The 16,635-nt window shown below is 40.1% G+C and overlaps 1 protein-coding gene across 1 annotated transcript in view; it reads right to left on the reverse strand.

The window, feature by feature from the left end:
• Nucleotides 1-8,390: 8,390 nt before the first annotated feature.
• Nucleotides 8,391-16,635, reverse strand: part of LOC132824982 (V-type proton ATPase subunit S1-like) — a 50,245-nt gene continuing 42,000 nt past the window's right edge. Inside the window, exons 8-10 of the mRNA XM_060839930.1 lie at nt 14,440-14,502; nt 12,786-13,023; nt 8,391-11,480 (exon numbers count right to left, since the gene is read on the reverse strand). Of these exons, the coding sequence (XP_060695913.1) occupies nt 11,271-11,480; nt 12,786-13,023; nt 14,440-14,502 (511 nt within the window). The 3' untranslated portion in view covers nt 8,391-11,270. The remainder of the gene's footprint in view (nt 11,481-12,785; nt 13,024-14,439; nt 14,503-16,635) is intronic.

Here is a 16,635-nt window from a genome sequence, read left to right on the forward strand (position 1 = left end):
TGCTTTTATTTTCTGTAAAAGGTGTCTTACTTCAGTATCAGGAAATAATTACAACTATTATACCAGGCTGAACTTGCTTTAAGACGATGAAAGGGTTTTATCAGATACAATGGAGATATTACTTTTTGTTCCAGAGTTAGAGGTTAGTCATGAAAGATAATCATGAATAAACTTAACAAGGAAATGTAGAGAAACAACACTGCTTGGAGGGTGGTTAGAAAATGGATCCACTTGGGGTAGGTAAAACAAAGGTATGAGTCTGCTCCCAGTGACCAATGGTGGGCAAGATAACTTAATGGGATGAATCTAAAAATGACACTCTTGCCATCAAAATAAATTGGAGCAAGTAAGTCCTCCCGCCTCAGAAGGTGAGTCAACCTTCTTGCCATCATGTGGTGAGAACCTCGTCACATGTCATTAATTGTAGAACTTGCTGGAATTAACCTAGTGTTCCAAATTAACTTCTTCCTAATCGAGATACTTGATCCTTCAGATACTTGGTCAGATTTGGTGACTTGTTCTTCAACTTCCAATCTGAGTAAATTCTCTGCTGTTTCTGCCATTAGCAAAACAGAGCAAGGGTTCATGTTTTTGAATTTGATTGTAAGTACTACAACTACCGCAGCTGCATCCAAGGGTTTCAAAGGTAGGAGGTGTCCCTGGGCACAACTGAAGAAATGGCCATTCGTCAGCTTGTGACTTCAAGAGGGGACTTAGCACAGAAGACAGCACCTCGTGACTGTAGTGTACAGTGACACTGATGCGAAAGAGCGGGTATTGGTGGCTGAAGTTCATGGTGTAGCTTCAATGTCAGAGACTATTGTTTGTGCTTGCAGAGCACATGGCAAATTACAAGTACAGCATGCAATTGGGAAGGCATTTGACACAAGAGGGATTGACTAAAGGAGCACAGAGGTTTTACTGCAGCTATATGCAGCCTTGATAAGACCACGCCTGGAGTATTATGGGACCTTGGTAAGACTACACCTGGAATATTTCATTCCTGAAACATAATATATTATGGTCTCCTTACCTACGAAAAATGCCTGCCAAAGGTTCTCCTGAATGATTAGGGGTTAGTAGGTATCTTATATGAAGTGGGATTAGGGTGTCTGGGCCTGAATTCACCAGATGTTGAGAAGAATGAGAGGAGATCTCATTGGCACGTACAAAATGTTGACAGGTATGGACAGACTGAATGACAGAATGATATTTCTCCTGACCAGGCCAGGCATCAGGCTCTCAGGATATGGGGTTGGCCATTTCAGACTGAGATGAGGAGAAATTTCTTCCCTTACAAAGTGACCATCCTTCTCAACCACAGAAGGCTGCAAGAATGAACTCATGGAATATATTTCAGGAAGAAATAGCTAAATTTCTAAAAGCTATTAGTGTCAACGGGCAGGGGCAAAGTCTTAAACATTGTGATTAAGTGTCAGCCATGATTATTGTTGAATGAGGAAGTGGGCTCAATAGTCTGAAAGATCTACACCTGCTTGTATTTTCAATGTTTCAAATACAATGTGTGCACTTGAAAAGCATGACTATATGTGAAGGTGAAAGGAGACAATTGGCTAGTAGGTTGGTCCCCTGGCAGTCGGTGGATACTACCATCAATTCAGGGAGTGAGCTATTTCTAAATTGAAAGGTCATGGTTAGTCAGGCAGGGTTCAAATCAAGTGCAGGGTGTTAGCACTAATTCAGTCCAGGATATGGGCCACAATCAAACATGGGGAAAGGAGCAGAAACCATGGGGGGTGTGGGGGTTTGTAATGTCTCTCCATGGGGACAAGGTATTGCAGTCAGTTTAAGTCTGAGGTATGCTCTGCTTGTATTAACAAAGGAACGGAATCGGGTCAGATCTGGTTGAATGGGGTGGTGGCTCATTAAAACTCTGAATGATTCTGACTTTGATCTGGAGAAGGTACAGGGCTGACAAAAGCATATATACCTCGATTTTGAGAGCCACTGGGGTGAATTTGAAACATTGATCAAAGCATAAGGGAGATTAACCAAAAAGTGGGGAAGGTGAGGATTATCAGGGAAAACAGGGATTATGAAACAGTCAGGGAGATATAAAATGAAAGTGATCTTTTGGGTTATGGGGCAACCTGTATATCTGCCACGAACACAAATCCTGAAGCTCAGATCAATTACACTGAGCACTTATATTGTCAAGGCAACACAGAAAATGAGAGGACTAAGTAACATGTTCTTTTCTATACGAGGACAGGGTTGATGGCTGCAAGGTATAACCAAATGAGGGGCTATTTCAATAAGCAGTGATTAATCAACAGTCAATGGATCAGGGAAACTCACACAAAGCCACATCTTCTCCATAGGTGATGACAGACCTTCATAAGTAACTGCATCCAAGCATCTGTGACATCCGACAAAGGGGCTGTCTTCTCAAATTACACAACAGTACAGAATCACATGGAGTGCATGCTGGTCAGCAACTTGGGCACGTGCAAAACTCACCTCTTGTAAGGGCATAACCTACAGATAATCAGGGATAAACTATCCTATTAATAGAATAGTGTGGTCTCACTTACTGTTCTCACAGATCTCCTGAAAATGAAAATGTGACAAGATTCTTCGTGTGTTCCTACAGCTCCACAGGGACCACCATTGAAGGCTCCTGAGAGAACAGTAGCAGTAGCCACCACTTCATGCACAACCGATAGAGGGAAAAGGGGAGGGATGCATAGATCTGATGCAGCTGTCTCTAGATGAATGAGAGTCAATATTGGAGGAGCCTCTGGGTGTCCTGAGACAACATCCCATATTTATGCCAGCTGTTGAATGTAGACTTGCAATCATATAGAATGGATGGCAATTCATTTCCAGTAGTCCTAAACATAAAGGACCCCTTAATTTCAATACATTGGACCACATGTCCTTCAACAAGCACCATTGAAGAACAGATCTCCTGAAAATCAAATTCTGCTTTCTGGATCATTCATCCAATATGATGCAGTGTATCCATTCAAGGTGTGCAGCATCATGGCAGTATGTTGCACCATAATCGCCAAAGGGAAAACAACAGGAAACCTCTGAGGAAGATGATGTGGTGGAACCTGAGATGGGCAAGGAGGATTGTCAAAGAGATATTAAAAAGGGTAATGTTCCAATGAGCCAGAGGACACAAAGACAACCTTTTAGTGATCCACTTTCAAGATAACCAAGCTGCCCAGAGACAATTTCTGCACACGCTCTGTTCCTATTTATGCAGTTGGCTGTCAAGCATTTGCTTGCTGTATTCAACAATGCTCCTGGATTTAGATAGATTTTCATTTGCTCTAGTTCTTCATTAAAAGTATAACTTTCATTTTAACCCACATTATGATCTCATCCTCTCTGAGGGGTAAAGTGCAGGTACAGACCTTGCCATGGACACATGAGCACTAAAGCAGTTGGGTTATATTCCCCACTTCTGTGACCATCATGAATAATATCAAGCTGACTGACATCCCAAAATTGTTCCTTCTGCACCTACTATTCTGCCTATCCCTGCGGTGCTATGGAATGTAATCAGCCTTTGTTTACCTTAGCAATGCCTGAGCATCCTTAACAATGTTTCCCTCCTATGGAGAACAAAAGCATGTGCTATTCCCTCCAATAAATTCCAAAATTATGGTAATTGCCAATTCAAACCCTTAGATTTTCTATTATGACTTTGAGAAGCAAATTAAAGGACAGTACCTTCCTTTCTGGAGCCTGATAGTTTCAAGCTGCTGAGCGTGGGTAGGTGAGCGTGTGAATTTCTTTGAAGTATATCTTAATTAGAGTGACATAACATACATAAGCCTGTATTACAAATATATTTCAATCAAGAGATGGAAACTCAAGAATGGAGCTAAAGCAATTAGTCAAGTTAAACTCAACCTCAGGATCTTGTCTTTCCTTATGACAATGCCAATGTTTTCTTTTCTTTTATTTATAGCAAGTCCAGAATTTATTGCTGAACCTTATGGACCCTCAAGAACACAGTGGTGAGTTAACATCTTGAACTGCTGCAATCTATATTGTGGAGGGACACCCACAGTACTGCTGGGGAGGACGGTTTTCACTTTTAAGCCAGAGATTGATATAGTTAAAAGTCAGAAAGGTGTGTGTCATGAAAGGGAACTTTCAGGTGGTGTGTTCTGATGGGTCTGCTGCTCTGATCTTCTAGGGGGGGGTTGAGGTCACAAGTTTGGAAGGTACTGTCAAAGGCAGCTTATTTTGTATGGCTTCTGGAAACGAAGGAGTGAATGTTTAAGATGGTGGGTGGGGTTGATCAATTGGACCATTTTGTTTTGGATAGTGTCAATGTTCTTGCACGTTTTTGAAGCTCCAACCAATTGGAGAATAATCCATCACATTCCCAGCTTGATTTTTGTGGATGGTAAATAGTCTTTTGGTGGTGGGTGTCTGGAGGTGAATTTCACACTGCAGAATTGTGAATCACTGGAATTCTCTACCCTGAAGCATTGCGGATACTTTTGTGTAGAACGCAGTTATGGCTGAGATAGACAGATGCTTGATCTTTCAAGGAATCAAGGGTTATAGGAAGAGGAGGAGCAAATATAGGTGAAGCCCAAGGTCAACCATGATCATAATGAAGAACAGTGCAGACATGATGAGTAACATGGTCTTTCCCTGCTTCTCTCTTTTGTTCACATGCTGTGTCCTGAGACTCAGAATGGCCTCCAGTGATCATTCTGTGTATCAGTGTACAGGGTTATGACGTGAAAAACAGGAAGTCATTTTGCAAGGCTCACTTTCTTGGATAGAAATAGCAGCCAGACAAAAAAGACCATAAAACTATCTGACTAATTCAAAGATGAGCATTCCCATTAATGTGGTTTAACACTGGGGCAGCGGTTTTTTAAAAATGATATCTGTTGTGTTATCATAATTTTTTGTTCCTTCTTTCAATTCACTGTTAACATTTACGCTGCTGACACAAGGATGATAGGACTGCAACAGAAATGAGGCTCCTGTTGACTTACTGATTTATTCACTGCCTTACAGAAGGAAATCCAATACAAGAGTTAATAGACGGATCTTATGTTTATATCAGTGAGCATCTGTTGAAGACAGTGAAATTTTAACAGAGATTTTGGGTTTTTATGGGGCTCTCAGATAGGTAGGGGAGGGAGTGGAGGTAATACATCTGTCACCTTCCTGCTTCCAGTTGCCATTTTCCTTTCAGCAGGTAAGGTAACAGATAAGCCTTCCACCCAGCCACAATCATTAAATTTATTGCCTCAAGTTCTCCAAGTAAGGAAGCACATCTTCCTGCAGCAATTGGTATTTTACCAAACAGGTCCTTCACCACATGGGAAGGTTAACAGATATACCCTGGTGAGCTTCTTGCAGGTGGGAGTAGGCCCTTCTAATTGGTTACCCTGGGCCCCCTGATCACCTGTACAACTGTAGTGCCTGCCTTCAGTAATTCAGATCCTACAACCCCCTCCCTAACTGCACCATGGGTTCTTACACCACATGGCAAAATGTCTTTGAAGAGGGCAGCTTAACACCACTTTCTCAATTTCAGTTGGCGATAAGCAATAAGAATTGGCCTAGTCAATGATGTCACATCCTGTGAATGAAAGAAGAACCACCCCTCTCCTTGCCAGGAGGTATCAGACTACACTGACTTCGAGGAGCTTGGCACTATTTACCTCAGTTTGTTTAATCACTGCAGCTCCTGCCTTGTTCATTGTCAAGGAGGGATCAAGAACAATGACGCAGTAGAATGAGCTCACCAGCCCTAGGAAGACAGAGGCTAGGTCCACGCCTTCTGCTTGCCTGTACTCGTAAAACATCTGCTGTAGCTGTGTCAGACTACTGCTGTCCATACTACAACAATCTGCTGTTGTACCTCTTCCTGATGGACTTTCCCATACAGATGATCTATTATAAATGCTGCATACTTGCTCATGTTGAGCCCCTGGATGCTACTACTGAGCTGTGTGTCCTTAACTGATTCTTCAATTATTGGAGTGTTTCCGGTCTCCCTCAAAATCTGCTCATCTTCTGCAAATGATATCCAACAAGGAGTGGCACTTTCTTTCTCCACAATGTGAAGAGAATATACTTGGGGAGTCTCTGGCTGGATTTTGCCTAAAAGTCCGATTTCCTTCCCTAATGCCTGGTGTAATTTCTGTGGGATCTTGCCTATAGCAGCAAAAATGTAATGCAAGATTCAAGCACACATATATTCCAAAGACAATGAAGCAGGGTTTCTGTATTTTACTGGCATCAGGTCTCCACAAGCATCAAGAGGAGTTGTGGTTAAAGTGGGAAACAGAATATTTGCAAAGAATTAAGCCGTTACTTCATATCTGGTTGAGAAACCCCTTTGTCGATCTCTCTCTCTCTCTATGTGATCTCTTACTGACAAAGACACTCTTTCTTCCATCAAGGGTCCACTCAACTGCTCGAGTTACCTTTCTTGGTTCCCTTCCTCACCATGGCCATTCACTACTGAAGTCCCTGTTACATTATCCTATCTTTCTGGCTGAAGTGCATATCATGGTTGAATAACTGGCAACATGTATAATTTATGCGATCTGGGTGTAATGCTATCTATATGAGGGTGAGGTGAAAGCGTGAGTGTTAGGCATGAGTTCTAATTGCTAAAGACTGGTAGTAGGTGAAGGATCCAGGTCTGATGATTAAGTAGCAGTTGAGGTTAACAATTGCAGTTATCAAACATTCACTGACCTTGACTACTTGAGTGAGATTGTTGAATTTTTTGTGATGCAGCATCTCAATGATTGGAACTCAACTGCTGGTATTGACCTCACAGAACCCAGTCCCTATACCTTTGGGTATGGACCTGAAATATTTCTGCCCCACTATGGTCAGCACTCCTCCTCTCCACCAAAACCTCCAATACACAATCTGAAAGGGTTGGAGCCTACTCTTTGCACGTTGTCATTCCTCACTCTTTCTTAGACTTCATCCAAGTCTCCAATTACATGTGCCAAGCCACAATGCAACTCCTCTTTAAGAGAAACAGAAATTGCTATAGAAATTCAGCAGGCCGGGCAGTCTTTGTGGAGAAAGGGAGGACTGCAAATGCTGGAGATCGGTCGAAAAGTGTGGTGTCTGCAAAAGCACAGCAAGTCCAGCAGCATCTGGGGAGCAGGACAATCGATGTTTTGGGCATAAGTCCTTCATCAGAGCTTTTTTTTCAGTGCCACACTTTTGGACAGTATCTGTGGAGAAAGAAGAAAGTTAACATTTTGAGTCTGGTATGACTCTTCAGATCACTGGACCCAAAACGTTAACTTTGCTTTCTCTCCATAGATGCTGCCAGACCAGTCCTTCACAATATCTGATTTTGTTTCAGATTTTCAGCATCCACAGTTCATTGTTTTATTCCTCTTGAAAAGATGCAGTGTCATCAAGCTATGCTTTGGACCATCTGCTGAGACTTGCAGCAGCTAACAAATGGCAGGGTTAACACTGCGCACACTAATCATTATAATGATTAGGCAAGTGAAGGTTGGTCTGCTGCTTTTATCTCGATCACTGATAGCAAAATCCCATGCATTTTCAGGATCTATTTAATTTAACTCTAATGAAGTGTTCCTTCAGTTTTACAATCACAGGCCTGGTACAGAGTGAGCATTCTTTACGTCAAACGATGTCCCTAACTTGGAAATCTGCAACCATTCCATTCATCTGCTCTCTTTTTAAATTCTGCTGTAAACTCTAAACAGGTAACTGATCACGCTGCTGTCGGATTGTTGTCAATTCTGAACTGGTTCAGTGAAGGAAGGAAATCTGCAAATCCTATGCAATCTGACCTGTCATTAACTGTTGCTTTTGGGGTCTTGAGATGCACTGGTAGTGTCTTGAGACCTGGGTTCAAGTCTCACCTGTTCCAGAGGTGCGTCGTAAGATCTCTGAAAAGCCAGCTTAGAGAAAATGTCTATTAACTCTATTGATCAACTTTTATCTCCCTGACAACTAGGGATAGACAATAAATGCTAATCTGGCTCATGAAGAATATCCAAAGTATCAATTTTTTTTTAAAAAATGCACTTACAGTTATAATGGCTTTCTGAATATATAAGGTGCTAATAGTCAGATTCCAGTCAAAGTTAATTCTTTCAGTTCCAGATATAATTAAAATCTGCACTCTGATTTTCACACCTTAATTAACTGATATGTTTATAGTTGAAAGGGATTGCAAGAAAAGTTATAGGAACATTTTTCCATCCAATTATTAACATTTTTCATTCAGAGCTTCTATTTTTAAAAACAGTGTGAAAATTCATCTACCAGCAGTATAATTTGGAAATCTAAGTGTAGGCTTGTATTTGTCATATTTTAACTAAAGTCATACAAATTGTTTCACTTTAAATAAATTCCAGCACTTTTACAGATTACCAGAGAAAATATTTATTGCTGAAGATCACATCATCATTAGTTGACATGACATTCCCAGTATGTTCCAGCATCTGATTCCATCACCACAAATTTTAATTATCTTACAAAACCATAGTACATGAGATTACACTATCATTGATAATTAACAGTATCTTGCAGCCTAGTCCTTTTTCAGGACAGACTAATGTATAGATGCATGCCCAGTTTACTACTAGCACAAATAATGATAGGTTGTGAAATGAATCTGGAGGGACAAGCCTATTTCAAACTTGGCTATGGAGACAGACTACAGCATATATAAAGTGAAACTTAGTACAGTCTAATATTTCCTCCACATTTGTGCAGTAACCACAGAGTCTGAGAATTAAGGCTATGTAACATTTGATTTACATTTACAAAAAAAAGTAAAACAAACACCATCTTTAATGCGTTAGCTCCATTCTCTAGTGATATATATATAAATATATATATAGTGATGAATCAAAAATGAAATTGCAAAGTTACTAACCTCTATATTTGATTGATTGCTGATGACTTCAAAAAGTAGAGTTGAAAATATCCTGTATTTATTTTGCAGTCAGCTTGACAAATTGGAACATAAATATGACATATCTGCACCCTGCCCAACTTTGTGTTACTGAGCCAACTTCACTACTAGAGACAAAACAAACTGGCAAATAATCCATTTATGATTCAGAAGTGTTGAGAAGTGGTCTCAGTAGTTCTGGGTTTTTTTTTACATCAATGACCTTCTCCAGTTCAGATTTGGAACAGCTTACTTTGACATACATGCTCATTTTCAATATGATATTTCAGTCAGTTCAGCCAATGATGCCGCTCTCTATATGAAATTAAAGGAAGAGAATTTTCCCATGCAGTGTTCTAATTAAATCTGCATTATCATTTTAAAACTTAAATGATCCCAAACTTTGTTAAAATAAATCCGTGTGTACTTGGACAGCACTCCATTCCATCCTACATTAGAAAATCATTGCCAATACTGATCATCTAGCAACAATAATTACTTTAAATTGGATTTATTTAACTAGATCGTCAGAATTTAAATTTGCACATAAAGATTTTCAGGACAAAACACACTTTTCACTAAGATGACAACAAGAGACCCTTCTAGCTCCACTCCTGTCATTGGCCCTTTCTTATTGCTACCAACCAGATTCATTCCTCCCAGTGACCAACCAGGTCATACCGTCTACCTATGTTGGCGTATCCCCACTCTTTCCCTACACCCCCTTGATCTGCAGCTCCCATTACACCCACCCCCAGTCCCGATACATTGACTTCTCCACCTCCTGATGCTGCCTGGCTTGCTGTGTTCTTCTAGCCTCCTGCTTGTCTACCTTAGATTTGAGTATCTGCAGATTTTTTGTCTCTAGGTAAGATGATTTGGCCAAGCTATGTTATGTAAGGAATACTCACTAAGTTAATAAGAATATTGGAAGTAATAAAGACGGTTTAAACAGAGTTTAATGTAATTTTAAGAATGCTTGCCAAAGTGGTAAGAGAATTGGAGAAAAAAAATCACTTTACTTGGCTCAGTAACACAATGTAAAGTTTCAATTACTTCAACTAATTATTCATCACTAAATATGGAAGAACATTTCCTACTGCAGCAGTAAATGTTCACTACTCACTATCAGTCTCACTGATTTTCATGCTATTGACAATTTTCTCTATCACCTGCCTACATTAAGTTATGTTGGGCAGTTAAATTTCACCCGTTGTTAACAGAATTTACCTGCAAACGTCCAAGTAACTTTATATCATTATGAATTGACATTTTAATTTTAGCTGTTGCGGATATGAACATAAATCTTGGGGGGGGAGGCAATTACCAGAAAGACAGTGCTGCAAACAACAAATGCTGCAGATCACAGCAGATCTGACAGCATCCGTGGAGAGAGAGCAAGCTAATGTTTCAAGTCTAGATGACTCTTCACCAGAGCTAAAGTTCAGAAAGACAATGCATCTGTTAACACAATTACATCAATTATAATGTGTCATGTGGATAACTAATTTAATTTACTAAATAAGTCAATCTACTCATCATCTGTATTCTTAATTTGAAATGTTTTACTTAAATAGGAGTTTCACATTGACTTTGGACCACTCTCGCATCATTATCATAATTAGTTTAAATGTAAGTTCATTTAACTTCTGTCAAAAAAAAATCAGTGGTTTCTCTATAAATTGCTACAGGTTGGAGTGCTCAGTTTATTTGCCTTATTTAGGTTTTCAATTTGTTATCTCAATCTCTTGGGGTAAAAAATGAGGTCTGCAGATGCTGGCGATCACAGCTGAAAATGTGTTGCTGGTTAAAGCTCAGCAGGTTAGGCAGCATCCAAGGAACAGGAAGTTCGACGTTTCGGGCATAAGCCCTTCATCAGGAATTTCAATCTCTTGTTTACTAATGGAGCAAGATGTGACTTCAGACTATTACTTACATGGCAGACCTAAATTAGTTTCAAACAAATACATTTCATTTATATTTGTTCTTTATTTTTACCCTCCAATATCTCCCTACTTTCATGTATCCAAACTGTCATTCAAAAGGTTCTACACCCTGTGAGCATTTTTATGGCTGTTCTTACTTCTGCTCTTTCATAGCTTGAAAACTGTAGTGCTTAAGCAATTTGTATGGTGTCTCCCCAAGCCAGTGTTCCCCAGGCTTTTGAGAAACATAGTGTACCATACATATTTGGTCTGTCTGAGTCTTAAAGGTCCAGTACGTGGATATTATAATCAACTTCATCATACTGTGAAGGGTAAAATCTGGAAAATAGGTCATGCAGATTTGATTCAAGGTAATGAAAATGATAATTAAAGGAGATAAAACAAATTCAGCTCAAGCGACGAACCTAATCAGTCTGGGGGATCGTTAGAGCTTGTCCTTTTGGATCATCGAAGCGATCATTAGTTGTCAGCTGCATGATCATATGGATGCCATAGATAAGGATGCACAAAAGGACCAGAGATGTCACCATGGCCATCCAGATTGCATGAGTGAAGAATGAGGTACAGTCAACAGCATAAGAAAATAGGTTATTCTTCACATTGAAACCCTGAATCTGTTGAGGAAAAGAAATTATCATAAAAACAACAAAATTTGAAATACAGGCTCCTATTTTAGTCAAGAGCTTGCATTAATTTCTATACAAAGCAATGCAATAAATCTTGTAATATGTTGACTGGCTGGAGTTCTGCACTGTGAGAGGTGCCAATTTTCCAATGGTAACTAAACTCTGCAGGAGACAGAGATAGAGCGGTAATACCACTGGACAGCAGCGCACACTGTGCTCTGGAGACATGGTCTCAAATCCCATCACTGTAGCTGGTGGAACTTAAACTCCATGGGTAAATCTGAAATTAAAAGCTAATCTTGGCAATGGTGGCCATAAAACTATTATCAATTGTTGTAAAAATTCAACTGGTTCATTGATATCCTTTAAGGAAGATTATCTGCCATCCTTACTTGGCATGACCTATATCAATGTGGTTGGCTTTTAGGTGCCCTCTGCAACATAGCAAGCCTTTCAGTTCAAGTACAAATGGAGATGGGTAACCAATCACTCTTATGCTGTCTTCTGCAGATTTCAGATCCCATTGATAAAATGACACCTCTCACAGTGCAGAACTCAAGCTAACTCAACATATTATGAGATTTATTGCATTGCCATATCCCACAAAAGAATTAGACTCTGTTGTTATTTTAAATTGACATCCAGTGGGACCTTGTTATTTGCAAATTAGTTGTCCCATAACCAGTGCTATCTGGCTACATTTCAAGAAGTACTTTCTTAAATGTGAAGATTTTGGACATCCCAAGTTTGTGCAATATAGCTTATGCTAAGGAGCTACATCTTCAATTCTTCTTAATCAGCAGACCCAACGGCAAATAGATGCCATTGAAATGTAGCTCACTTGCGCACTAGATTGCAGATTCTACTATTTCCTACTCCACATGAGGCAAAGGATAGCAGATTCTGTTCACAACGTGTGAAAGTGCCAATAATGCATAAGCGGCTGCAGGAAGCAGCATTACTGCCTCTTGTATTGACGATACTGTAATGCATCACTTTTCAGAAGACCTCATTTTCATTTTCTCTGATAAGAAAGCGCAAACATCAAAACCGAAAGTGACCGTGTGCTGGCTAGTGTATTGGCTTCTCATAATAGTTAAAATTAGTATGACTTTTAAGGCAACTCACCCAAAACTATTGTGAATGAAAATTTTAGCTTTTATTTATTTGAATATTATAAGGTTTGGTAGAAAGCAAACATTTTTGAATTTTTCAAACCTGCCATTAAATCAATAATTGTGCTTCTTAATAATAGAGTTCCATGGATGAATTTATTCATTGTCACCTAGTTACCTGAAATTCAGAAATGGTGATAGTCCAAACTTCAGCTGCCTTGTTAGCAGGGATGAAAGTCACACCATCAAGCCAGCTGGTTCCTACAAGTTGACAGTGAAAGGAATACTCCTGTGGTGCTGAGATACCAGACACATTAAACACTGCGACATGGAGCTCATCCTGCACAATTTCAACAAAATCCAATTTGAACCAGTTTCGAGCTGATCCAGTGTAGAACTTGTTCCTCATTAAAAACCTTTGAAGGAAATCAAAACATCCAAACCATTTTGCACACCATCATAATGCTTGGTAAATGAAGTGTTCAAAAGAATTTAGTTTTCCTATAATGTGGCAGAAAAACTACCACGCCAATGGACCAGATTAACAATGTTCATGAGTTGTTAGGCCCTTGTGACAAATTTGCTTCAAATGACAATGAAAACAGTAAATAAATTAATTTATAAAGAAATAGTTATAGGTAAGGAGTAGATGAGACAGTGATAGCAACCAATGAAGTTAAGAGAGGCCCACATTCATTGATACATCATGCTGTGACATTGAATAGTGATAATATGAAGTAAAAGTGTATATATAAAGGAAGAAAATGTATGAACCTAAAATTGTGAAGAAATTATGTTTGAAGGTCTTGTTACCAATACTACCTACCCACTAATCCCATTGCATTTAAATATAATGTATAGTCTTGATGATCATCAATAAGTAACATAGAGCATCCAAACTTGTTTCCCGTTAATTTCTTATATCAGAAACTTCAATGTCCATATTAATAATGGAGGATGCCCTTGTAACATTGTTAACTTACAAATTGCTGCAACTATCAGATTTCATATTTCACATGTTTTTTGAAAACAGCAGCTTTTAGTTGATGAACTGAATTGATATGTAGATAAGTGCAAAATACTAACTTTGTCAGACATCACATACTACAGGTTTACGTTGCACTTGGAGGAACAGTTAGTGAGGAGAAAAGAGGCTGCAAGTTTTCCCCAGCTTGAGGCTACAGGGCGAAATCTACAGTAACAGTTACAATGAATGGCAGATAGCCCGAGAACGTATTGGGAAAAGCAATTCATGTCTGTTCAAAGCCAAGACAAGGAACAAAATGGCCATTAGGAACTGTAGGCATGTCCATGAGTTTTAAAATCACTGAGCATGCATGAAGTGAGGCCAAATTTGAATTGTGAAGTCCTTAGGAATGAGGTTTTGATGTTAAGTTGGAGGGTTGTTTGGCCAAAAGCTAATAGGAGGATCTCCATGAAGTTTTATACCTCAGAAAATATATGAAACTTTGCGAAGAAACCAAACTGTGACAAATTTTTTTTGATCCCAGCAGGATAAATAGACGGCCCCTTAATAATGTATAAGGGAACTCTCGTGTGAAATTAAGAAGTAAGGAAAGAACTAGGTCTACGTACAGCACTGACACACTGTGGTGTTACATTAGTGCTTGTTTTGTTAACTAGTTTTATATAAGTAAAGTTAGTTTTGTTTAAAACAGATGTAACTACATATTTGTCAAGAGCCAGCTGCTATTTAAGGCGTTTATCAGTTCAGTTTGAAAGCTGTTACCATATTAAATAGATGTAGAAAAAACTTTTGATTGCATAAAAGCAAATCTCTGCCACTAAATCAGAAATGGCATGAAAATTACCTGATCTCCAGAGTATTAACATGGATGAGTGGAATTTTTTGAAGTGAATACTTGAGCGATAATCTAAAGTAAGATACATAACATAAGGTCGCTTTACCAAAATAAGCCTTAAACCTAAAGTCAGAAATCTAAACTTAAATTTGAAAGCACGAGATAAACATAACTTGGATCAGATTGGAATATTAATGTCCAATGAAAGCAGAAAGTTGTATGATTAGAATAAAGATATGACTGACAAATAATATAACCTCCTACAGTACCTACAGAAACACGTCTAGGCTGACACCTCACTGCAGGTTGGAAGTGCCCACTGCAGGTGCTGGAGATTAGAGTGGATCTGGAAAAGCACAGCAGGTCAGGCAGCATCCTAGGAGCAGGAAAATCAACATTTTGGGCAAAAGCACTTCATCAAGAATGAGGCTGGGAACTTGGGGGTGGAGAGATAAATGGGAGGGGGGGGGTGGGGCTGGGGAGAAGGTAGCTGAGAGTGCAATAGGTGGATGGAGGTGGGGGTAAAGGTGATAGGTCAGAGCGGAGGGTAGAACAGATAGGTAGGAAGGAAGGTGGACAGGTGGGACAGGTCATGAGGACGGTGCTGAACTGGAAGGTTGGAACTGGGGTAAGTTGGGGGGAGGGGAAATGAGGAAACTGGTGAAGTCCACATTGATGCCATGGGGTTGAAGAGTCCTGAGGCGGAAGATGAGGCTTTCTTCCTCCAGGCGTCGAGTGGTGAGGGAGTGGGAATGGAGGAGGCCCAGGACCTGTGTTCTCCGCAGAGTGGAGGGGGAGTTGAAATGGTCAACCACGGGGCAGTGGGATTGATAGATGCGGGTGTCCCAGAGATGTAGTCTAAAGCGCTCTGCAAGAAGCTGTCTGGTCTCCTCTGAAGCGCTCTGTGAGAAGGCGCTCGGTCTCCTCTGAAACGCTCTGTGAGAAGACGTCCGGTCTCCTGGCACATTCCCCTGCCACTGCAGGAATTGCAAAACCTCCGCCCATACCACCTCTCCTCACCCTCCATCCAAAGCCCAAAAGCAGCCTTCCACATCCAATAAATTTTCACCTGCACTTCCATACATTTATTGTATCCATTACTCCCAATGTGGTCTCCCCTACAGTGGGGAGACCGGACGCCTTCTCACAGAGTGCTTCAGAGACACCCAGGACACCCACACCTATCAACCCCACTGCCCCATGGCCGAACATCCCCCTCCCACTCTGCTGAGGACATGCAGGTCCTAGGCCTCCTCCATCGCTGCTCCCTCATCATCCGATGCCTTGAGGAAAAACACCTCATCTTTCGCCTTGGGCCCCTTCAACCCCATGGCATCAATGTGGACTTCACCAGTTTCCTCATTTTCCCTTCCCCCAACCTGACACCACATTGCATCCCTAAAACAGTACAGAAATGTCATAGGTAACAGTACACCATTCCCTTAGAAAATAAGCATTCCTATACATTTAGAAAATGATAAAGTTAGCAAAGTAAAGCTCATGGTCATTGTGATGTTATGCAACAAATTTAGAGTAAAACATAACTCAGATGCCAGAAGTTATTTCTTGCATATTGCCAGCTTCTGAAAGAGATAACATTCTCTTGCATTCTCACACACATTTATGCTGCTCTAGTCCCACTGTTTGTTATCGGGAAGCTTACACCTACAAAATAATCATCTCTCTGCAGGATATCATGGAGCTGTACTGTAATTCCAAACTTATCAAGTTAAATGGGGCAGTTTTCCAGTTTATTGCAGGATAACTTTCAGGATCATCAGTGACCCTTTAAATTCTGCTGAGATCCATTCATCAACTCTTCAATTTGTAATACCCCCACTATGTGCTTTGGGCACAGGAAGGTCAAATCTATAGAGAGCTAGCCTGAACGTTACCTATAAAATAAGGATCTGAGGAGCTGGGATGAAGCTGCTCCTGGAGCAAAGGGGAGATCTGATAATATGGGTAAAGTAAAGTTCTTCCAATTAGCTCATAGAACCACAGAGAAAACACAGATTTAAGGCTTTGTGCAAGAGATACAAGTTTACTGTTATGGACCAGATCAGATCACCTCAAATTATAATAAGAAGGTAGCCTAGACCCTGACGACTTTCCATTTTAAAGCTAAGTATGAAGTGCTGTGTTCCAGATGCAATTACATTGGTCAAACTATTCAACCTAAAGCAAAAAACAATTTAGTCAAGC

Source organism: Hemiscyllium ocellatum, chromosome 19, assembly GCF_020745735.1.
Source record: "Hemiscyllium ocellatum isolate sHemOce1 chromosome 19, sHemOce1.pat.X.cur, whole genome shotgun sequence".
In the NCBI taxonomy this organism is placed as follows: domain Eukaryota; kingdom Metazoa; phylum Chordata; class Chondrichthyes; order Orectolobiformes; family Hemiscylliidae; genus Hemiscyllium; species Hemiscyllium ocellatum.